The sequence below is a fragment of the Vanellus vanellus genome, assembly GCF_965231255.1.
Source record: "Vanellus vanellus genome assembly, chromosome: 7".
NCBI classification, from domain to species: Eukaryota; Metazoa; Chordata; class Aves; order Charadriiformes; family Charadriidae; genus Vanellus; species Vanellus vanellus.
In genome coordinates this window covers 16,065,838-16,088,910 of record NC_138912.1, presented here as the reverse complement: position 1 = coordinate 16,088,910, position 23,073 = coordinate 16,065,838, and the positions used below count along the sequence as shown (strand labels likewise).

Sequence of the window (23,073 nt, the reverse complement as noted above, 5' to 3'; positions counted from 1 at the left end):
TCAGTCTTCAGAATACTTTGGAACAGCTCCTTTAGCAGTCCACTGCTCTTGTCCTGGAACCTGCTACGGTTCCATAGACAGCAAGGGGCAGAAAGGGTGTATGGGCTCTTCTGAAAGATGGGCAACAGAAATCAAGAGGTTGTTCTGCAGTTGCTTTTGGCTCAGCAGTGGAAGAGGTGTGAATGTAGAAAAATACCTTGTCTACATGATGAGCACAAAAGTTCTTGGATAGCCTCAGGCTTACCCTGCTGCTTTACATATCAGCATACAGAGAATGCAGGAGGTGGAGGACTTTCTGTCTGTGGGAAGACCTGTGTTATTTGATGTGACCTGCTCCCCTGCTCAGATGCAGGTGAAACAATGGCAGCTTTGTGGTCTCTGCTGGGCATCAGTAAATACTGTGCAGGATCAAGACTGACTGACTGCATCAACAGCCTCATATTGAAGGCTCTGTTAGAAATGCTTGGCATAGCTCACAAATGCCTGATAGTCTAGTTTCTTAGAAAGTACAGGGCTTATGAAGAGGGTTCAGGGAGCCTTAAGTATTTCCTATCTAAACTCACTAGGCTCTTGGCCATCTTCTCTTTCAGAGATTCAATGCTTCCTTTTCCTCAGCTCTTTGTTAGAAAAATGCTAGCAATGTGATCTGCTTTGTAGGTTGCTGGAGAAGCTTCGCTTCTTAGCTTTGCTACTATATTAAGCCCTGCTTTTGCACGTGGCCAGAAGCTTCAACATCACAGTTTTCTTGAGTGGGCATTTGCTATTGTTGATATGTTCACATATGCAGTCTTTTTTTTTTTTTTTTTTTTTTTTCCTTTTTGGGTGTGAGGTTTTTGTTTTGTTTTCTTCTCCCTACCCCTGCACTCCCCCAACCTGCTATCTGTTTGCAGTTTGATGCCCTGGATGGAGCTGGATGGCGAGTATCTCTACCTGTCTCAAGCCGAGAACATCCAGGCCTACCGGCTCTGTCCAGACGGTACAGGTTTGCAGCGTCACCCTCAAGCTATCTTCTCTGGCCACCAGGAGGACGTATGTCGCTTTGTTCTTGTCAACTCCCACATCGTCAGTGGAGGGGGGTAAGTTGCGTGAATGAAGGAGCCCAAGGAGTGTGGTGGTGAAGGTGGAAAGGTTTTGTGTAACTCCAGCCCAGTGCAGAAGGGTCAATCTTGCCACACACTATCCTTATGCTTGGCCATGTTCAACTGCTGCTGCTTCCTCTTATGATTTGGTTCTGTCCTGAAAAAGCTTCTGTAGCATGGAGGAGCTGAGTCTCATGCTGTTGACCTTATAAAGTGTCCTTTTCTCTTTTGAACTTGTATAGATGTGCACAGGATTGTTGAATCAGGATTGACTGATGTACAATTTTCATTTATTTCCCTGTTAAGGCCCAGGTAGCTAGACTGTGTTCTAATATTCAGAACTGCTGGTTAACTGGGACCGCAGTGGTGCATAAAGCTTTCTAGAGACAAGTATATGTTTATTAGACCTACTGATATAATTGTGGAGAGGGGGAAAACTGCCAAGCATTCCAGCACACGTACACTTCTCCAATTAATTTTGCATTTGACTGGCCTTTTTCAATTACAGCAAATGACAGAACTTTTATTTATAAAATTTTAGCTATTAATTACAGAGTACTTAAGCACACAATTGGGAGATGTGAGCATGGCTGTCTGCCCTGGCTGTCTTGAGGCTCCCTGGTGAACTGTAGCCCAAAATTCAGGTGAAAAATGAAGATGTGCATTTAAAATTCCAGTAACTGTATTGGTTGAAAAAAATCTAAATGTCTTTGTAGTTAATTCAAAGCACGATACCCTGCACGGCTGCTCTGAAATGAATGAAAAGCTGAGGCTTGGACATGGGTGAGAATGACCTCTCACTTGTTCCCTTACTCCAGCCATTCAGCATCCAGGCAGGATTCTGGCAAGCTCAAAGGAGCAGTAGGAGGAGGAATGGCTGCTCTGCTAATTTCTGCAGCTTAACACAAAGTGGAGAGAGATAGCTGGGAAGATTTTAATGTGTGGCAGATCAGGCTTTTACTGGCCAGATGTGGGATTACAAGAGAACAGGTGATGTGTGAGGAGTGGAGGGTTAATAACACTGCATGAATTTCAGCTCCTGTGAGAGATCTGTCCTGATCTTTTTGTGGCACTCCTAAGCACTGATGGAAGGTGCATGCAGCTGATACAGACTCCCTATATGGGGATTTGTTTTTCAGAGATGGAAATATTGTCCTTCACAAGATACATGGCTCCTACAGCATCAAGTTCTCTGCGCATGAACAGGAGGTGAACTGTGTGGACTTCCAAGGTGGCCTGATTGTCAGCGGCTCCCGGGACAGAACAGCAAAGGTGAGCAGTGAAGTTCCAGCAGCTGCAGGTGCTGCTGCAGAAGTGACCTCAGAGGTCTTGTGTCATGAATATTTAAGTGTCAGCACAACAGTTGTGAGCCCTGTCTTACTTGTCTGCAAGAGAAGCTGGGTATCTTGGTGTAGGCTCATGTCTCTGAAAAGGTGCTTGCTGTGCCAAGCTTTTAAGAAAGAGTTTTGGCAGTACTTTATGACATCAGCTGCTGGTTTAAACCAGGAAGTGCAGAAGGCAGCTGCTGATGTACTGCTTCACTAAAGAAGCAAAACATCCATCTAACACTGCAGTGGAGATCCCTGCCAGTTAGTCTGAAATTTGCCATATGTATCTCAAGCACATCCTTGCTTTGTGATGCAGTGCTGCTTCGCATGATCCCTATTGTGTATTTGATCTCTTTAAGAGATAGCATGATGTCTCTTCCAAATTTGTGGCGTTGTGGTTTGTTTATTTGTGGGTTTTGGTGTTGGGTTTTTTTAAGAAATGTATTTATTTTAATTTTTTATGGTTCTTGGTTTGCAAGCCAGGAGTGAAGTTAGACTATGGATACTGCTAGCTCCTATTTTTCTCTTCCAGTTGGCATCACTAAATCCTGTCACATAATTTTTGGCTGTTTCTTTTTGAGGCAGGACACTTGATTTTTGTCCTTCTGGATCTGGTTGGCAGTGCGGTGTTTGTACACGGACCTGGAGAGTTGTTCTCCTGAGCTGTAACAAGCTCTGTTTTAGTAGTTTAGGAAACTCCATGTAGGTGTTTCACCCTTGTCCTGCTGGCATGATGTAGTACCTGTAGCATCTTCACAACCACTTGTTTCATCGTTGGAAGTGGTTGCTGTACATTGAAAACTTTGGCTGCTGCTCAGGGTAGGCTGATGGATACTCTTGGTCCCTGCTACATATCATAGAACATTAATGGAGTTAAGGGGAAAAACTTGTATTCTTGTTTTGTAAGAGGGGAAGTTGGGGCAAAGAAAGGCTTAAATGTCTCTTTCAAGGTTTTATAGGAAGCGTGTGGTAATGCTGAGCAGCATGACCCTATCTGTTCTTATTGGTCCCTCTGTATGGGTGTACTCCTGGGTAAAATCACTCCCAAGTAGAGCAGCGTTCAGATGCAAAGGGTACTGTTGGGGATGCTGCTTGCCTCCTGGGTGTGAGGCCTTGATCCTGCTTTGTCTCACACTTAAGCAGGGCTGCTCCTCTCTCTTCTGTGGAGCCTCTTTACTGGGAGAGTGCCTTCTTGCTGCTTCCCTGGCAGCTGGGGGACAGAACTCCCTGACCTTGAGAACAAATTCCTGAAGGCCACAGGGGATTTTAGGGCTGTTTTTCTTGGACCTGGTGTGAGATCTTGCCCACCCAGTGCTCCCCACAGCATAGGCTTTATGGATGTTCACCTCTTATTTTTTATCATCTCTTTTGTAGGCTGTCTTGTTTGCATGAATGAGACTCTTGGAGGGTGGAAGGGAATCCTACCAGCCTTTTAAAGGAGCTCTAAGTGTCTAAGCTATTGAGGGCTCTGCTGAGTGTTGATTAGGACTAAGCCCTGAAGAGCTGCTAATGTACATTCCTCTGTGATAGGCAACAGATAGTGTGCTCTGAGCAATATTTTTAACCTGTAGGAGATAGGGATGCCTTAAAAGAGTTAAGCTTTTCTCCTGCTTTTGCTGACACTAGGTGCTAAATTCCCCGCTGACAAGAATAGCCTGCAATCCTGGGCATTATCAACAAACAAACAAATAGGGCACTCCCAGCTTTGAAGTCTTGAAGTGAAACATTGGGGGTCGGTTACAGAGAACTGGGGGCTCAAGTCCTGTGGGCCAAGAATGAAGGCAAGGTGGAGAAAAGGAGGGCCACAAGCAGAAGCCCCAGCAAGAATCTGTGGGGCATTACTAGGACCCAGAAACAAAGAGGGGTGTGTGTGGTGAACTGATGGAAAGGGATCTGCATGTATGCACAGATGGGGAAGAGAAGAGATTTTCTCATGTTGTTGGTGAGCAAGGGGGGCCTGTTTGAAAATAACCTGGGGTACACTTAAGAAACTTGGTCAAAATGGGGTGGGTTTATTAAAAAAAAGCAACAACTATTGTACAGGCTAGTGAATGATTAATTTTATAGATAATATGAATGGAAATTTTTCAGAGATGGTGCAAAGTCTTCCCAGGCTGTTCAAGAGAACAGCAGAGACTTGAACAAATACCACTTCTTGTTTATTTAACTACAAAAGATGAGAAGTCTGTGTTGAGTGCTGCCCTAGAGAGCATGTGGTGATGGGGTTGCTCTCTCTGTTACCAGTGGGATGGAAGGTCATACTCGTAAGCTGAATCTTTGTGTTACTTTAAGTGCTTGCATCTGCCAGTGATTGAAGGCTTTGCTCCTCAAAAATAAGAGATGGGATTTCAGGGAGAGGATCTCGGGGAAGGTGAGCATGGCAGTTTTGGCAGCTCTTCCAGCACAACATTAGCAGTGTGCATCCTACATTCTGCACCTTCTGGGTGATGTAGCATAACATGCATCTCTCTCTTTAGGTTTGGTCCCTGTCCGCGGGCAGAGTTGGGCAGTGTCTACATACAGTGCAGACAGAGGATCGAGTGTGGTCCATTGCTATCAGCCCATTATTAAGGTAACTGAGATCTCTTTATTCTCAATTTCTGACAGAGAAGTAAAGGAGTTGGATAGGCTGTGTGTCCACAAATCTATCCAAGGCACCAGTGTGATGCTTCAGGGACTTGATTTGGGTGGAAGCTGATCAGGTGCTTGTGCCTACAGCAGGAGCTCAGGGAGGAACATGTGGTCTTTGTTCCCCATAACAGTGGGGCGATCCACTCATAAAGAGGCTGTGAAAATGGCCCTGCACTCCTGTTAACTGTCTCAGGTGGGACCTGTTCATTCTTACTTGCAGAGCAAACTCTGACTTGCTAATTAGAAGCAATGAGCTGGATCCTCTTGAAGTTTTCTGTACTGAAAAGATGCCAACTTGTATTCTCATTCTCTGGCAGGAGAGATGCCAAGCAAAAAGGGATCTGTGTACAGTGGTTAGAGCTCAGTTTTCTTTCAGTATGCTGAACTGGGAGAGATGGAAGTGGAGTTCAGGGATGAGGTTTTCTAGCCTCTATTGCCTGTAGCCCTGTGCTTCTAGTGCGGGCGTGATGCTACAGCTACAAGGTCAGCTTGGGAGGCAAGGGCAGTACCTACACCAGTGTCTTCCAGGGTGTTTTTCAAAATGCTCCTGTTCTTGAGGAAGTGAAAAATCTGAGAAACCTAAACTCTGTCTGTTAAAATCTTACACTGGCCAGCAACAATCTGTCTCTTTGGTTCACTATTCAGCTGGTCTTTTGCATGCAAGAGAGATTCTTCCTCAGCCTTCCTCAAGGGAGGGGGCAGAAGAGCTGTTGTTGCTGCCCATGTGATTTCTGCAACTAGTGAATTTTAGGCTTGTACAAACCCAAAGTGCTTCCCACAACTGCTATCCTCATTTGATTTCCAAGCTTTTTTTTTTTTTTTTCAGGCAGCAGAAACTCAGTGGTATGGAACTAATGGCATTATCAGGGAAACGACTCTCGAGGCCTGCTATGATTTTTTGCTGTTCCCTCATCCCATTGCTCCAAGTGTTAGAGACAGTGTTTTTGAAGAGCTGCCATATGCGTTAATGCTGCTGCAAGATGTTAGATAGAAGCTCTTTGCTGTCTTGTGTGCTGCGAGGGCACCTTTTCTAGCAGACAGGCTCTGACTCTAGCACCATGGCTGGTTAGAGCCCAGTGGCATGCTGCTTCCTACTCCTAAGTGATGACCTACTAAGGTGGCCTCTTGTCAGGACAGTGTTCCTCTCCCTGGTGTGCACGCTTGTGCACACTCTCTGTCACAATATTTACCCACTGTCTCCCCACCCCCCCTTTCCTCCCTGCAGGGTGATAAATGGGAGGTGGTGGAATAGCTACCCCACGAACAAGTGGGCTTAAATTGTGCACTTTTTTTTTTTTTAATGAGACTGTGGACTGTTCCAGCCTCCCCCACTAGCCTACCCTACTGCCCCCGCCTTACCCCTCCATATTTTGGGGAGGGGGGTTGGAGAATTAGAGCCAATTAGCCACGTCATTAATTCTTCAATTTGACGGCTGATATAGCAGGGCCTGAAACACACTGCTGACCTCGTATAATGGGAACCCTGCTCCTTAACATATTGACGATGGGAGAAGTTAATTAAAATTCCACAGAGAGAAGGTGTCGGCTAACCTATAAACCTGTCGCTTCTCAGAACAAATCGCAGCCATCCTAGAAGAGAGAGAGGATCAGAGTAGGAGGGCATGTGATGGGGGAGGGCCGGGGCAAGGGGCAGAGGAGATGAATTTTTCACTAATAGGTTTTATTGCTTGCTGTCTAATGAGGGTGAGTATCAAAAAGATAATATCTGGTTTCTAGTAAGGTCTGCTTTGGGGAGCTCTGCGGTTTCTGTTTTATTTGAAAGAGCCCCTATTTCACCCGTATGCATACCCTATGCACTTGGGTGTGAAGCTTTTCCTCCCTTGCAGCCCCCATCATTCTTGCCAGAGCTTCCATGCATTTGTTCCTCAGTGAGGCTGAACATGGCCTATAACCTCCACTTCCTCCTAAACGTTTGACATGCCCTCCCGATTCTCCCTTCTCACCTGTGCTGGTGTATAAACTGAGAGCTTCTCTGCAAGAATGAATAGTTCTACTGGTGTAGAACTGCTGTAGAATCAGGCATCAACCACCAAAGTATTTTAGCCCATCATTGCTGAGAACCCACCAGCTTTCTCTACTATGGACACATAGAGCTCAGGAACAGCTCAAAGCAATTGTGTGTGGTGGGGTAGGAGCAGGGAGGGGTCCTCTAGCTCTAGTCATTCAGAAGTGTTTTGGAGAGGCTGCAGTTTCCTGACCTGGAGGTTTGCCAGGACTAAAACTCTCTAGAGTAGTCAGGGTTGTATTCTTACTGAACCTCAGCTGTTAATGGGCAGGACTGAAACTTTTCTTTTTGCTTTTGAGTGGTATCTCCCTCTGTGTGAAGCTTCCTTAGAAAGTATCCTATGTGCTGGGTTTTCTGCTGCAGTCCTGCTCTGCTAGACTGCTGCTCTAATGAACAGCGCCTGTACGCCCAAGCTAAGCTTCAGAGACTTGTGCTCTTAAAGTGCAGCTCGCCTGGCTACAGGCATCTTTCCTTGGGTGTTCTGCTTTGATTAATCTGCAGTTTCCCTGTGTCATTACAGAGATCTTCCTGCAGATGTGCAGAGCTAGGGAGGAGGCTTCCTTGCTCTTTGTGGAGTGATGCCGGGCTGGATGCCTTGGAGGGTCTGCAAACAGAACGATGCCTGTAAGGGAGATTAAGTAGGGTAAAAGGCAGTAAAAGAGTACTGAGAGTATTGGATCATCTCTTACTGTGCAGGGGAGAACTGTGCTTAGTCCTTTGTATAACCTTTTCAGCCATGGAATTGCCTTCACATCCATGCGTGTTATTGGAGCTTCATTGCTTTGGCAATCTCTGACAGTGCCCTGCAGGGTAGTGGGGATGGGGAGGGCATTGTGTTCCTTCTGGGTTTTCAGCAAGTCTTCTGCATAGCTCTGCTGGTCGGTGTGCTTGGAACAGCAGGTCCTACATTACCTGTCGCATCAGGGACTAGAGAAGAGTCTGAGAGTATCCTTAAAATAGGATACTTAAGGGTCCCTCAGCTTGTTCTGGCAATTGTTTTAATTGGTCTCCAAAGCTGTCCTTCTCCATGGATTAGTAATACGGTGTGCTTATAGAGAGGCTGTGTGCTTCAACCATGTTTCCTAGCTGCTTGTAATCCCCTCTCCCCCGAGTTCATTTGCCTTTTGAACTCTGCATCATGCAGACGTTAAACTTTCATTTAACGGTGCTTTCTGCAGTGACTTATGTGTGCTCGGGGACCAGGGCAAGCCTGAGTGCAGTGGACCAATACAGATGTGCAAAGTGAGGCAAACCCAGGGGTTTCTAGTGGAATAGTGGCACCTTCATGCTTTGTGATTCCCTGAGGTGGCAGTAGCCAAGGAAGAGAAGTGACCACTGTACCCTGTTTAATTTGAGGAATAGGTTTATGGAGAAAATTAGGTCCAATTGCCTGGCATTTATGGCTGCAGAAACATAAGGCTCATGATATATGTTGTGCTACTGAAATGTTCCTTTTATTTAGGGGAAATTTTGTTGCAATTTTTTTCCCCTAATGACAAAAAAGCTTGTAAACTGGAGGGGAAAGAAAAAAAAGTGGACCGTAATTCATTATTAATCTTAGATTCAGAAATTCTTTGGTGTTGGATTAAAAAAAGTATTCAAATCTAAGCTGGCTTCTCCTGCTGGATCTGGCCACTGGCATTTACTATTCAGATTTTAAAATATTTATCATGAGAGCTCATCTTCCCATGTTGTACTCAGTGAGTCAAATTTTAAACCAAAAAAAGAGATGATGGAGGCATAAAAATGGTTTTCAATGTGCAACTATCAATAGAAAGCTAGGAAAACTTTGATGCAGTTTGGGGCAACATCAGGCAACCATAATGTGCCCTATTGAGGCAAAGATGTGCTTTGGGTGTGTGAGCCCAAAGGACAGTCTCTTTTCCAACTGTGTCATTAGTCTACTGCAGTACATGACCTCTCCCTGCAAATGTTGCCTTGGTGAAGTGCAGGTTTACTCCAGAGAGGAGGAAAGGTTGTACCAAAGACTAGCTATCTGCATTAAATGTTTAATTTAAAGGAAAATTGGTAGTTCTGTGAGCAGTTGAATTTAGAAAGCCAGGCTTGCTTTCTCTCTTCTGCTTATATGGTGGTGTAGTTGAGACCTGACTCCTCTATTTTAACGTGCTAATTTAAATCTCTGTTAACCTAATTGCCTCTCCCATGGAATATTATGGGGAAGTAATATCTTGAGAGACCTCTGCCCCTGTGGACCACCTCAGACAAGTTGTAAAACATACTCAAAATTTGCTGGGGAGAGAAAGGAAGAGAAGGGTTACTGACAGGCACCTTGCCTGAATGGGCCTCTCTTCCATCGGGAACAATCAAAATGATTAATTTTGAGGGCTTCTTTTTAATGGTTATCTGGAAACTTTTTGTGAAAGTGAAACAATCTGATCTTGCAGATTGCATTAGAGCAAAACAACCCACTTGAGTCACAGCAACTTTGCAGTGGTTTTAACTGTGCAATTGAAGCCCTAACGTGCAGCAGTTAGTACTCCATTTTTATCAGCAGATATCCCCTACTGCATATCAAGATGAGCTTTTGGCTATAGTGGTGCTCTCTTTTGACCTAGCTTTGCACAGTTAACCTCTCTGAGTCTGCTAGGACTTGGGACAAGTAACTGGGTTTTATTCTGGTTTGTGTATTGCCAGCAAAATAGCAGGCAGCCTTAGCTCTGCTGTCCTTGGGGATCTCTGTAGAGCCTGGTCGGTTTGAATAATTGAGAGGGGACTCTGACCTGCAGCTGTTTCTTAAGCAGGGGCAGGAAGAACCTGCTCAACTGTGAGATCCCAGGGTGGACTTGTAGAGTTAGTGGTGGCGTTAACTACCATCTCTTACTGACCTCAGAGGGTGATCTGGATGTGGGTTTCTAGATATGTCATATAGTCATAACTGACTTGGTGCTCTTTTACCCTCAAGCTGAAGAGCAGGAAATGAGTATCAGTTTCTCCCCTCTGAAGCTGAAATGACACCTGTGTCTTATCCATGTGCCCTGCCTGTTCCCTTGATGTTGGGAGGAAGAAGACTTTGTTTTACCTTCTTTAATTGTGTGATAATGACTGTATTTGGTCTTTTTCACATGGGCGCACACATGAAACTTACATGTCCCTTTTCCCTTTCCTCTAGAAACAAACACATATGCAAACACTTTTATAGGTTAAGAAACTGCAACTTGCCTGTCTTCACTTTCTTTCCTTTGCCCTCTAAAGCTCACACAGCTGATTGCTTGCTCCTTCTTTGTCACTTTTGGCCAGTACACTAATGTATATATTTTCTGTGACTCTGTGAATTGGCTGACTAGTGGTTGTGGGCAGGTGAGCAGGTTTTGGGAGGCAGTAGCTAACTGAGTTAGAACCCAGACATCTGTTTCTAATCCTGTGGAGCTATGTTGCGTATTGATTTTTTTTTTTTTTTTTTTTTTTTTTTTCTCCCCCCTGCAGTTTTTTCTCATCTTTCCCCTCGCTTGAGGGGAAAGTCTGTCTTGGAAAGCTTGGGGGAAGCATCTTTCTTGTGCTGCTTGGTTTGCTCAAGAGAATCCATGTCTGTTTAATCGATGTGACAGAAGAAACTTAGTTGAGGGGGGTGGCAGCCTTATGGTTTGAGGTTTCTATTTCCAGTTTGCGATCGTTTTCTCTTTGCTTTTTAAATTCGCAGAGGGAGAAGGTAACTTCACCGGACTTGGCTGCTGTTTACCTTTGCTTGGCTGTGCAGTGTGCCTTTGTTTTTCCACCTTTGATCAGTGTCCTGCCAACAGATAATTTAGCAATTGCATCCCAGGGTGGAAGTGTGGAGTTAATGTTAAAATTAGGGTTTTTTTTCCTTTCCTAACTTCTCTGGCTGATGGAGCAGAGAAGGGGAGAGGGGAGGTGAAGGGGGCCATAAATTCTAGACCTGGTGATTCTGCTCCTTGTAGAGAAACGAAAGCCTCTGATGTCTCTTCAGCACTTTCATTAACATTTAAATTAAGGGTTTGTTTTTCAGGCAGCTTGAGTCACAGCCCTTTCATAGCCTGACACATGGAGACTGTTCTCTCTCTCTCTCTCTCTCTCTCTCTCTCTCTCTCTCTTTCCAGCTTGCAAATCAGTGTACATTAGTAATCACTGCCTTTTTTTTTTTTTTTCTGATCTCCCAGAAGGGCAGCGACCTGACAAGCTGTACCAGAGGTTCAAAGAGAATCAGAAATGGAGTGCAAAGGTAGATGGGCAGGAGGATGCCAGGTTTCACTCCTACAATTAGAGTGGTCTCTGTTCCCTCCCCTGCCTTTCAAAGAACTGCTTTTGAGGGTGGGGAGGGACAGAGAGGGATGGACCTTTCTTGCACGGTGAGAGCCCCAGGTGCAGATGCCTCTAACCAGGCTCAGCTTCTACTGTTACTCCTCCCAGATGAGGCCAGAGGTGTCACTCAGAGGATGTGAGCTCATGCCCTGAGGTGGGAAGTGGAGCTGTAGTGTCCTAAGATAGCAGCCTAGTCCCTCTAAAGGAGTGTTGATTCACTCTGAGGACAGCAGGAGGCTGGTCCTCAACCTACCATTGGCATTTGAAAGGAGGGCGATAGTGAAGGTTATTGCCTTGAAGTAAGAAACTCACTTCTGTCTTCTGGGCTGCAGCAGTGAAGTCATGTCTGGTCTGAGAACCGCACCTTATTGTAACTGTACAGAAGATAGCTGGTTTGAAGTGGCCATTTGGATCTTGGCTTACAACAGCCTAAACCAGGCCACGCCTTGCTGTAGCTAAGTAATTTCTGATATAGGAACTAGTTGGTTTAACATAAAGAAGAAAAAACTGTGTTCCACCTGCTTCAGAAATGTGTAAGAGGCAAGGAACAAGGGGACAGTTTTAGGAATGGCAATGACTTGCAGTGGAGAAGCAGTATAGTAGGATTTATGTAAACACATGTGTGTCTGTCCCAAAGCTTTTTTGGAATCTTCCACTTCTCATCTCCCACCCAGTTGATAACAGCCTACCAGTGGTGACCTTCTGTGAGCTCTCTGATGGGAGTTTGGAGACTCTGAGTAGCTCTGAACCGATGTCTTTCATGAGCTAAACATAGAAAAAAGGCAGAGGAAAATGAGTCAACAATGAGTGAAGTGTTTAGCATAATGAAACCTGCAGCTTCATTGCCGTGACTGTCACACTGTTCATGTCTTCACTCTACTACCTCAAATTTGCTTGCCTTTCACTAAGAGCTTGGCCCGGATGGGCTTTTAAGGATGCCAACAGGATGAGAGCAGCAAGCTGGCAGTGGGATTGGGAAGGGTGTTCCCTGCATGGTGGTAGATGGCGTGCCAGAAGTTTCTGCTTCTTCAAGACTGGACTTGTGCTGGTGGTGGCTGTGATTTATACCACGTGGCTCTTCTGGAGGACCTAATTCAAAATCATGCATTTGCAGAAGCCTCCTATATATGCTGGAAAATGTTTCTGTTCTGGGGTTTGGATTTTTTTTGCCCTTTTGTGTGAACTACCACAGATTGTAGTCTGTCACTTCTTGTGTCACTGTTGTCAGGTTGAAGTATCGTATCTAACTGTGTTGTTACTGAGTGTGTGGTGATGACTCTCAGACAGCGAGTGATACGCAACAAATTTTCAGGGGTGGATGATCTTGTCCATATTCCAAGCGCTCTGGAGCTGTGTGGTGGGATGTGCTTCTCTGATTCTGTCTGACCTGTGCTCTGTTTTTGTACCACCCACCTGATTGCTCTTTCACTGCAGGTGGGTTCTAACTCCTCTCTGTGAGAAATTTCTGCATAATCCTAAGAACTACTACCATCAAAGTCATCTTGGTATCTTCATCTGGTATAATGCAAGGGGGATTCAGATTGCCTGCTCTGCACTACTGTCATCCATTCACTCTTCCAGGTGCTTCAGCTTTTAGAACTTCATACATTCGTGCTTACTGAGGTTTTTCTTCTTCAGGGCCTGGTGATGGATAGTGCTGAATATGTTTCGTGAAGCCCACAGCCTGTGCAAACCAAAGCTATCGGGAATGGGAAAGAGGATGCTTAGTACTTGTCACACAGTGTTGCCAATTGTGACTTCTGAGCTGCCTCCAGTGTTGCTCAGTCTGTAACTTTTCAATGAGGAAAGCTTTTAATTTAAGCTCTCCTGAGGCTGGATGCCAGCATGGAGCCCAGCTCAGCTGCCCCAGCGGTACTCGGGGCAAGTGTGCTGTGGCACTAACTGGGGTAACTCCTACTATATTCTCTTTGGAAGCTCCACTGTATTTATGGGTGGGGAGGGCGGGGGGTTGCCTGCCCTCCCACCTTCCCCCATGTTGTCTCAAAAGGCCCTGGTGCATCTTTGATTAGGTGTAGGTCAAAAGAATTTCCACATTGTGACCTTAATAACTGGGGTTGATTGGCAGGCGGTCTGCGGAGAGGGAGCAGCCTGTCCCTTTCATCTCCCTTGGTGCCATGCTGGGACAATGGGCCAGCATATTTTCCTTGTTGTTCCTCATTTGAAAAGGGTCTGGTATCTCTACTAGGTACCTGTGACATGGGGGTCTTGATTGGGGTCTCATAAAGGGCCCTGTCAGTGTGTCCAAAAGCCAGAAATACAAAGGCGATCAGTGGGTGGGGGTCTCAGCTGACCACTGAAGAAGGGAGGGGAGGGTCCTGGAAGCAGTGGAGGGAGAAGCAACCCCTGATGGGAGACCTTAAAGGGGGGAGGGGGGGAGGAGGCGGCCCATTTTTGTCCTGAACTCATCAAGCACATCTGCAGAATTGTCCCAGCCGCTGCCTCCCAGTTTCAAAAGAAAATGATCGTTTGATAAACCGTCCTGATTCACCACTTTCTCACAAGGGAGGGAGACCCACCTTTGACCTCTATGATTTCACATTGGGCCCAGCTCCCCCCCTCCCCATCCAATTGGAGAAACTTTGAAATGCATCCCTTGCGCTCCCTATCCTTCTCCCTCTTTCCCTTTACTCTCTCTCTTTTTTTTTTAACTCCCCCCCCCCCTTTTTTTTTTTTCTCCCCCTCCTCCTCTTCCCACCACCCCCACTTCCCTGCTCTCCCGCTTTGTAAAAAAGCAGGCGTACTCTTTGGAGTTTAGGCAAGTAATTAGTAAAATCTTTTCTGCAGCACAATAAACCCGCAGCGCTTGGCCCGCATATTCCCACAATTTACATACTCGCGGGCATTCGAGAAAACAGGTGGCATTCCCAGTGCATCGCTGCCTATGAAAATCATTTGGAAGGCAGGGAGGGGAGGGTGCTGGGACCCGCTCGCTCCTGCGAGCTATAGGAATGTGCATGAATATATTAAAATGTTTTCACACAATGCTTTTATTTTCCGACGAGAAGAGGCATCTTCTGGATGAAAGGCGGCTGGCCCAGACACAGGCCTCTTCCAAACGCTCTTTCCCACTCGGGGTTTGTTCGCATGGACCAGATAGAGAGGGGGCCTGGGGGGGAGGAAAGGGCAAGGGTGCTATCTATGAAGAGTAAATCTTTGTGTGCCTCCTACCCACTCCCTGTTTATGGTCCCAGAAAGAGTTATGAGGGAATCATGTCTGTGGAGGGAGGCAGGAAGGGAGACCATCAGAACTTTCTGTAAAAGCTTTTGGAGGCATTGCAAACGTAGAGAAGAAACCGCTTGTAATGGAGCATATAGCTCTGACCGACGGGATTCAGTGGCTGCAGCAGGAAATGACTGAGAGGGAGCTGGCTATCTTGGGCAGTATTAGCAAAGTGCCTATTAATAACAGAAAACACTCTTGCAGTACTTTTCCAGCTTCATCTTATTGTCAAGAACAGGCTGCTCAATGCTCAGCCTGGGCAATGTATCCAGCTGTTCCTCTCTTTTTTCCAAGAGGGTAGTTGTTCCAGGCTGTGCCACAGGCAGAACCCAGCAGTTCCCACTCCATTTCAGTCAGGGACCACTTAGCTGCGTTGCTTCATAAGAGGTTCTTTGGGTACTTTCAGCTTCTAGGGTGTTGACAACAGATATGTGGTGAACCTTGTGTCTAGAGAGTGTAGATGAGGGATTTTCTTTCTTACATAAAAGTGGAGAGGATTGACATGTGAAGGGAGGGAGAGGCTGAACACAACTAGTGAATGGCTCAGCTTAGGAGCAGAGTGTGAATGTATAGGGCAGACCTTGGGTTCAACTCTAGGGATACTTTTTTGCTTGAGAATACTGTGGCAGGCTGCAAGGGGCTTTGTTGGAGGAAACAGAGGTAGGTTGGTAGCAGGATTATTTTTTATTATTATTTTTAATATTCTTTTGGTGAAAGTGCCCTTTGAAAATTGTGGGAAGTGGTGTGGCACCAGTATGGTGATCTGGATCTCTGTCTCATATGTGCTACAGATAGAGCCTTTGTAGAAAGCTCTTCTGGGCAGGCGTCTTGTCTAGATGGGTTCTGCCCTGAGGATTTACAAGCCTGCCTGCAGCCAGCCAGAACCACAGCAGCACAAATCATGGATGCCACGAAGAGCTATTTGAAAGCCTATGCTACCCAGCTCAAGCTTCTGCTCTCCTGAAGGAACTTACCAAAACACGGGCTCCCAGAACAAGGCATAACATATTTTGGGAGGAGAGGGAAGAGCTTTACTGAGGCTTTCTCCTCAGCTAAGCCAACTTTCCTTGTCCTTTCTGACCAGACTCTCTCTGCGACAGGTGGGAGAGAACGTATTCCTCAGCCCTGCAAGGAGCTAAACAATTCAGCATCTCAAAACCTTTTGCAAAAAGGTATTCTTGCGTGTCAGCTGTTCCTAAAATGGATCTGCAGAAGTAGAAAAGCTCTGTAATGCTGTTTCTCCCAGCTGGCCTGCACTGGTCATACTGGTGTTGGTCACGGTGCAAAGGTCTTTAACATTTTGTTGGAAACAACCAACAATCCAACTGGCAAGAGGACTTACTTTTTATTTTTAATTCTTGTCTTCCCAATTCCCTACTCCTCCCCTTCATCTTTCTTCATTTCTTAAAGAGGCAGTGGAGGGAAAAAAGCTTTGGTTTTTGTTTGGGAAGGGGGTTAGGAAGGGCTACGTGGCCCCTGCAACCTCTCATAGGGGTGTCTTGTCAGGGCGCGGCATGAAGGGCACAAACAGATCATAACCTTTAAATGAAAATGCGATGGAGGGGAGAGATGAAAGCAGTGAAACAAATTAGATACATCTAGAGGGGGTGCTCAACTGGAGAAAATTAGCATTTCTTCCTAATTGGAGTGCAGGGCATTCCATTACAGGGTTTCATTACAAGGAGGGAAGCACTGGGCCTCTTTGAGGGATTTCCCCCTGCCCTTAGTTCTTCTAAAATTAAAAAAATATATTTAGGAGAAAACTGAGAAGGACTGAATTTATCAGATGAAGGTTTCAGACTGCTTCAGGAAGAGGAATAATAGTAAAGCACCAGTTCTCTGTTTATTAAGAGAAGAAAGTGATGATTGTGTGCATGTCACACAAGTGCTCGTCAGGTGCTAGCCTTAGTTTTCCTGAAGGAAACTACAAAGTTTACAGGAGGCTGCAGGTGATGGTAGCTGCCTGATGCTAGTACTTGCTGAATCAAATTTGTAAACTGTATCCAAAACACACTAGTTTGAAGCATAGGGATATATGTTTTATGACTAAAATCAGTGGTGTCAATTCAAGCCTGCTTTACACTGCATATCAAATCCATGCTGTGCAAAGCACTCATTCAAGGCATGTCTGTCTGATTCTGCCTCTAATTAGAGCTGTCATATCTAACAGGAATTTGGATATATCCCTGGGAATGCAATGGCCAGCTTCCAGTGCAAAATGTCTTGTGCCTGCTCTGGGGCTTATGCATAGCTTTGTGGTCTAAATAGTTTGTGCCAACTTGAGAAACAGGCATGCATGGATGTTCTTTATATGTGCATCTTTACATATAAACGGGTGCTAAGAATAATTTAAAGGAAATTCAAGGGACAAGGTTTTGCATTGCGGCTCTTGATTAGGAGTAGGGGGAGACAGGTTTTTGTGGTTTTTTTTTTTTTTTTTTTTCCAAACAGGGATTGGATTATGAGTGCTCTAAGGAGAGGAGGGGAAAATAGAAGAAATAAAGGAGACTTGCTTCAGGTGTGTGGTATGCAACTTACCTTGCTCTGCCAATCTACAGTTACAAAATTTCTTGTTCCAGATCAGGAGAGGGAATATAGAAGCATAGGAATGTGGATTGTAGGAATCTGCTGAAGGAAGGGTCCTATCTGCACAGAAGGTGGTTCCTAGCAGAGAGGGAGGCTGTTTACAGCAGCACTACCTTCATCCTGGGCAGGCTCTGTCATCCATGTGTCCAGGATGAGGTTGCAGATGATAGGAATTTACAGAGTTCATAAATGTAAATCTCTGAACTTAAGCCTTGAATTTTGGCATTTTGACACAGAGCATAGCACTGCCCACAGGAATATCTTCAGGCCTAGAGAAAATACTGTTAAAAATGAAGGCATGGCTCGGAAATGTGCGGTATTAGGTCTGGCACACATCAGGATAATCATGTGTCCCATCCCAGTCTTCTCTAGTCCCTTCAGTTCTTGCAAAAAAATGCTTCCAGACTGTTTAAAATGGGCAAATGCATCAGTCTGGCTCTAGATTAGTCAAGCAAGCTACTTTTGAAACACTGGGGGCGGTAGAGAGGAGATGGGAGCAGGACCAAAGAGGCTGGAGTTTGGAGAGGTGCAAATGACTAGAAGATAGTCAGGCTTGAAGGGAAACTTCTTCTGCTGAAGAATGGGAATTTCTCCTCAACGTGTGCCATTGTGCATCTGGCTTGTGTACTAATATCCTTTAAAATACAGCGTGCGGGCGTACCTCTTGCCTGTAGTTAAGCTTCAGCTTCTCTGAGTGGCTGTCTTCCTGCACCTCTGTTGTGAGTGGAATGGGATGACTATGATAGGACAAAGGGTAATGGCTTCAAACTGGAAGAGGGTAGATTTAGATGAGATATCGGGAAGAAATTTTTCGCTATGAGGGTGGTGAGACACTGGAACAGGTTGCCCAGGGAAGTTGTGGATGCCCCATCCCTGGAAGTGTTCAAGACTAGGCTGGAGGGGGCTTTGAACAACTGGGTCTAGTGGGAGGTGCCCCTGCCCATGGCAGAGGGGTTGGAACTAGATGATCTTTAAGGTCCCTTCCAACCTAAACCATTCTGTGATTCTCTCCTTGGCTCCGTTGCTTCTGTTTTCTTTTCAGAGCAGCGTGAGACTGCTCCAGACAGGAAGGCAGATTGGAAAGTCTGTTCTCTCTGTGTAATGTTGCCTGTAATGTGTTCCCTGGTTCATTATCTAGGATTTGTCAGGTTTTCTCTACCTTCCCTCCTGCCTACATGAAGTATGACTGCTGCAGCCACTTTATTGCTCTAAAGAGGTATTGCAGGTTCATGATGCTCTATTCACTCCATTCTCTGCACATGCCTGCACATGAGATGTACTTGTACTGCTTTGTAGGCATCCTGACACCTCACAGATGCAGGGCTAATTTGGGGCCATGTGTTAAAGCCAGCTTTTAACGTGCATTGCCCTGTCTAATTAGTAAATCCTTGTTTTCTCTCCTCTGAGATTGAGGTACATGTTCCTCTAAGTCTAGCTGTCCATCAAAGAGGACTTGAAATGAAGCTCTGCTATGGTTGGTAGACACGGGCAGCTAATGAAGAGAGAGAGACCATTTCCTTTGAGAAGAGAGACCTGTACCAAGGTGATGGATAGTCCCAGAGATTTATTAGTGTGGAGGCTGGATGGAGGCTGGCAAACTGGAACCCAACAGCTTGTATTTTTCAAGGGAAAGAGAAGTCTGGTGGTCATCTGTGTGTATACCTTACACCCTCCACCCCCCACCCCCCCCACCCCCAAAAAAAAAGGGGGGGGGACACACTAAAGAAAGAAGTGAACTGATCAGAGGAAGCAATTACAGACTAAGCTGGGCCAAGCAGCAACTGCTACTATTGCTGTGCGTGGTCTCTGCCTCCTGGTGCAGCTGTCTTGAATTTTGCACCTGCACTTTGTTCGGTGACCTGCTTCGCTTGTCCAGGCTAATTTAATGAGGGATGGGGATGGAACAGGACTGTCTGATGGAATAGGCTTTCTCTTGCTTTTTATTTTCTGTCTTCCACAGAGTATTTATTAGCGCATGTGACCTGTAGCATGTTTTTCTTTTTTCCTTTTCCATATACTCCCCCTGGATTTTCTCCTCTTAGACAGTGGAGAAGCATGGGAGCCTGCTCCAGAAATTAGAAAGGCAATAATGTTTCTCTAGCACCTGTCTTCTGATGGTCTTAGAGCAATCTGGGAACATGGATTGTGTGCAGACCACTTTGGATAAGTTTGTAGCCTGGCAGAGGAAGGAATTACTGTTTCTGTTATGTGGTGAAAAATATCAGGTACTTCGGTAGTATTGAGTGCAGGTGAACAGTACTGTTCTTGTTGTGCTGTGGCTCTGTCCTCTGCTTCCCAAACTATGGTTTGCGAGACCCTGATGGTCCTCAGACCTGTGTTGGCTCTCTAGCTCTTGCCATGGAGCCAGTGATACAGGTCCCTGCTGGTCTAGGAGTGACTGAGACTGGTTGAAGCCTCAAAGCTTGGAGTAACCAATTAGCTCTAACCTGCCTCAGAAGGGGCAATAAACCAACAGGGTCTGAAGAGGAGACACAGCAGAGAAACACTCCTCTATACCAAAGGAATACCAGTTTGCGTTACTAGTTTGTATCTTGTTTTTGTGGTCTTTCCCCGTATTTGGTCCCAAGTCAAATGATCTGCGGAAGTTATTGATCTACTGATATTTGGGTGCCTTCATTAGGCAGTTCTGGTAAAACCAGCCTGAAAAGAAATATGGAGAGTAAGATGGTGGTGGGTAAGCTTGAGTGTGGAAGTGTTATTCAGTAAATCCTACAATAGTAGAACTAGAAACATTTTAAATTACTAGTAGCTGCCTTTAAAATGGACAAAAGATAGTATTTCTTCATACAGTGTGTAGTGAACTTCCTGCTCCAGAAGGTTATGGAGGGGGATGATGCCAACAGTTTTGAAAGGGATTTGGCGAATTCATGGGTAGCAGGTCCATAATGAAGGACTAGGTGGGGATACACTCTCTTAAATCCTTAATATGGTAATTGTGGATGCTAGAGAAGTACAAAGAGAATGATCACACAAAGTTGCCAAGCTTACATGTTCTTCCTAAACAGCATCTGCTAGTACTGCTGCTGGAGACAAAACGGTGAGCTAGGTGGGCCGTGGCTTGACCAAGGTGGACATTTCTCATGTTGTTCTGGCCATGGTGGGTCAGTCCAGCATCCATCTAGTCCAGTGTTTAGTGTCCAGCAGTGGTCAGTAGTAGATGTCTAGGGAGAAGGGTAAGAAACAAGACAAGCGCAAAAAGATCCTTTCCTGCTTGTTCCTTCCTAGCTTCCAGTGATGAGGAGGTTAGGGTTTCCCTGGCTAGAGTTTGTATCCAGACCAGTGTTTCTTTCATATTTGCAGAAGGTAGCTCTGTGAGCAGCTCATCTCTTCTTTCTTAACCTGTTAATGTTCTGGTCTTCATAGGCTCCTTTCTGATTCAGTATTTTGTTGTGAGGAAGAAACACTTTGTTCTATTTCTAAACCTTTTGCCTGATTGTCTTATGGGGATATACAGTGAATGATACCTCCCTCTGAATACCTTCTGCTCTGTTTACAATTTTAGTATTTTTCCCAGCCCACCCCAACTCTAGTATTGATGGTCTTGTGCGAAGCAGTAGCAAACCATGACTGTTGTGAGTACTTGCTGGCCAGTTGTTATTTATTTAGCGTGGACTTCACATATGGGTGTCCCTAAGATGTGGTAAGTTCATCATTTCCTCCCAGTGCAGCCTCTGACTGGAGTCCACAGAGATGCAGCCTAAGCTGAATGGATGGTCATGCAATTGGATCTTGTGTATCCACATGATAAAGATCAGTGACAGCTTTGACTGAGACACTTCTTGCTGCAGAATCAAATACTGACACTTAAGTAATGTGCTCTTTTTGGTGGAGGACATGTGAGCAGGCTTCGTTCTGGCATTTCTTCATGTGGAAGTTTGACTTGCCAAGTAAAAATGGTTCTTTTAATAACTGTGTTTTTGGATGAGATTTCCTAAACTCTCAGAGTGCATGTGAATGGGGCAGGCCATGGAAAGGAAAGGAGGAAACTGTGGTTTCACACTCCTGCCCACAAAGCTGCCTGTGCATCTAAAGCTTTCAGACTACTGATCCTTGAAGTGTTGGAGGACTGACTGCCAGCAGGTTGTCCTGCTTCACCTAGACAGCAGCTTACTGAGGGTCAGGAGGCAGTGGGGTACTTCATGTCCCTTTATCAGATATTTCTTGACATCAAATGATGATGTGCTTTAGGGAATCCTGTGTTCCATTGCAGACTTGGGAGACGTGTGCCTGAAGGGTTTTTTTTCCCAGTACTTTCCAGTGCAATCCTTTCCCTCCTACTCCATTTTCTGTGTATTTTTTTTTCCCAGTATATTGACATTAAGCATCATAATAAATTACTTCTAGCTTTCTTGCCTTGTCCTTTCCCTGTCTCTACAGCATCTGTTTTGCCCGATCCCTTTCATATCTTCATCTGGCTAATCTTGTTTATCACTGGAATTCAGTAGTTCTTGGGCTGCCTTGCAGCCCAGCCTGAATACAGATACTGAAGATAACATGTGCTGTGAACCTATGTTTTATTGTATATTGATGTCAGGATGGTTTGAGCTCTGGCTCCTGCAATACTTTTTCAGCAGGTTTTTGGGTAGTTCAGGACCTGTGTGGGAGGTGGCCACTAAACATCCTTATGCCTTAGATGCGTGTTGTCTGTCGGCTTGTTTAATGAAATCTTGTGTGCCTTGCTGCATACAGGGCTGGGGCTTTCCAGCCTGACTGGCGGGTTTTATTTCTCATTCTGGTGCTTACTCACAACCAAGCTTGCCCTGAACCTGCAGATGGAGAGCAGGAGCTTCATTCAGGATCTTGCTTGCTTAGGGGTAAACAGTTGACATGCTCCAAACACTTAGCATGAAAACCCTGAAGCAAATCATAGTACATAGAGCAGAGAGCTGGGGAGGGGGAAGCTGCCCGGAGCTTTAAAAGCAAGTGAATTGAGGTTGTTGCAAGCGTGTCCGTCTCGGGGCTGGAATGATCAGAGCAGGAAAGCTCTAGGAGTCATTTCATGGCTGAGTTAAACGCAGATGAGGCTTTGCTCGCCTCCTCCACAGAGCACCTGTGTCTCCATGCCTCAGTGTCCTGGACCCCTCTGTGTGCAGCATGTGCTACATATACACACTTCTCCCCTTTCACCTTTCCTGGTCTTTAGCTTCTTAAAAGCCTCTGAGCGGTATTTCCTTCTCCCCTGCTGAACAACTCATTTAGACTTCATTTGGAAATTATTTGAATATCACAGAGCAGAGAAGGAAGATCAAACACTCTGTTTTTAAGTGATTTGGCTTCTTTCCCCTATAAACTTGAACAAGTGCAGCTCCTGCCTCTGCATGAAGTGGAGAAAGAACTGCCGCCCTTTGTGGGAAGTTGATGAAAGTTTATGTTTGTTGAGAAGTCCTCTTCTTCCTCACCACTCTGATCACTTTTTTCAAAATTCTCCTAAATTGGGAAGTTTGAATTTGGTATACATGCGTGTGTATGGCAAAAGGAATAAGACAAAAATAATTCATGGTTTGTGGCACCAGGAAAACAGATTCCTTCCCACCCCTACTTTTAAACTGAAACATTCTTGGGTTTTAGTTGTTCTGGCAAACCTGAAAGGATTCTCCCCTCCCCCTGATCTCACTGGCATGTATGGATTGCTAGCTTGTTGAAAAGCCATTTTCTGTTACATGTTCTAATGGAAAAGTTTAGATAAGCTGTCATTATAAATATGCATTTTTAAAAGAATACTTGTTAACTGAAAACTCTGCCAGTCACGTCTGAAAATATGTTGGGATTGGCCTTGGCAGTCCTGAAGCTTAAAAAATAGAAAGGATATATTTTTAAAATAGGAGAGGTTTTCTTCTTTTGCATCTTGATTCTCTAACCATTTTCTACGCATAAGCATGTATT

General features: G+C 45.3%; 1 protein-coding gene across 1 annotated transcript in view; it reads left to right on the top strand.

Annotated features, from left to right (window-relative positions):
* Positions 1-23,073, top strand: part of FBXW4 (F-box and WD repeat domain containing 4) — a gene marked incomplete at its 5' end in the record, with an annotated part of 65,868 nt that overhangs the window by 13,046 nt on the left and 29,749 nt on the right. Inside the window, 3 exon segments of the mRNA XM_082486573.1 lie at positions 891-1,076; positions 2,219-2,351; positions 4,885-4,979. Of these exon segments, the coding sequence (XP_082342699.1) occupies positions 891-1,076; positions 2,219-2,351; positions 4,885-4,979 (414 nt within the window).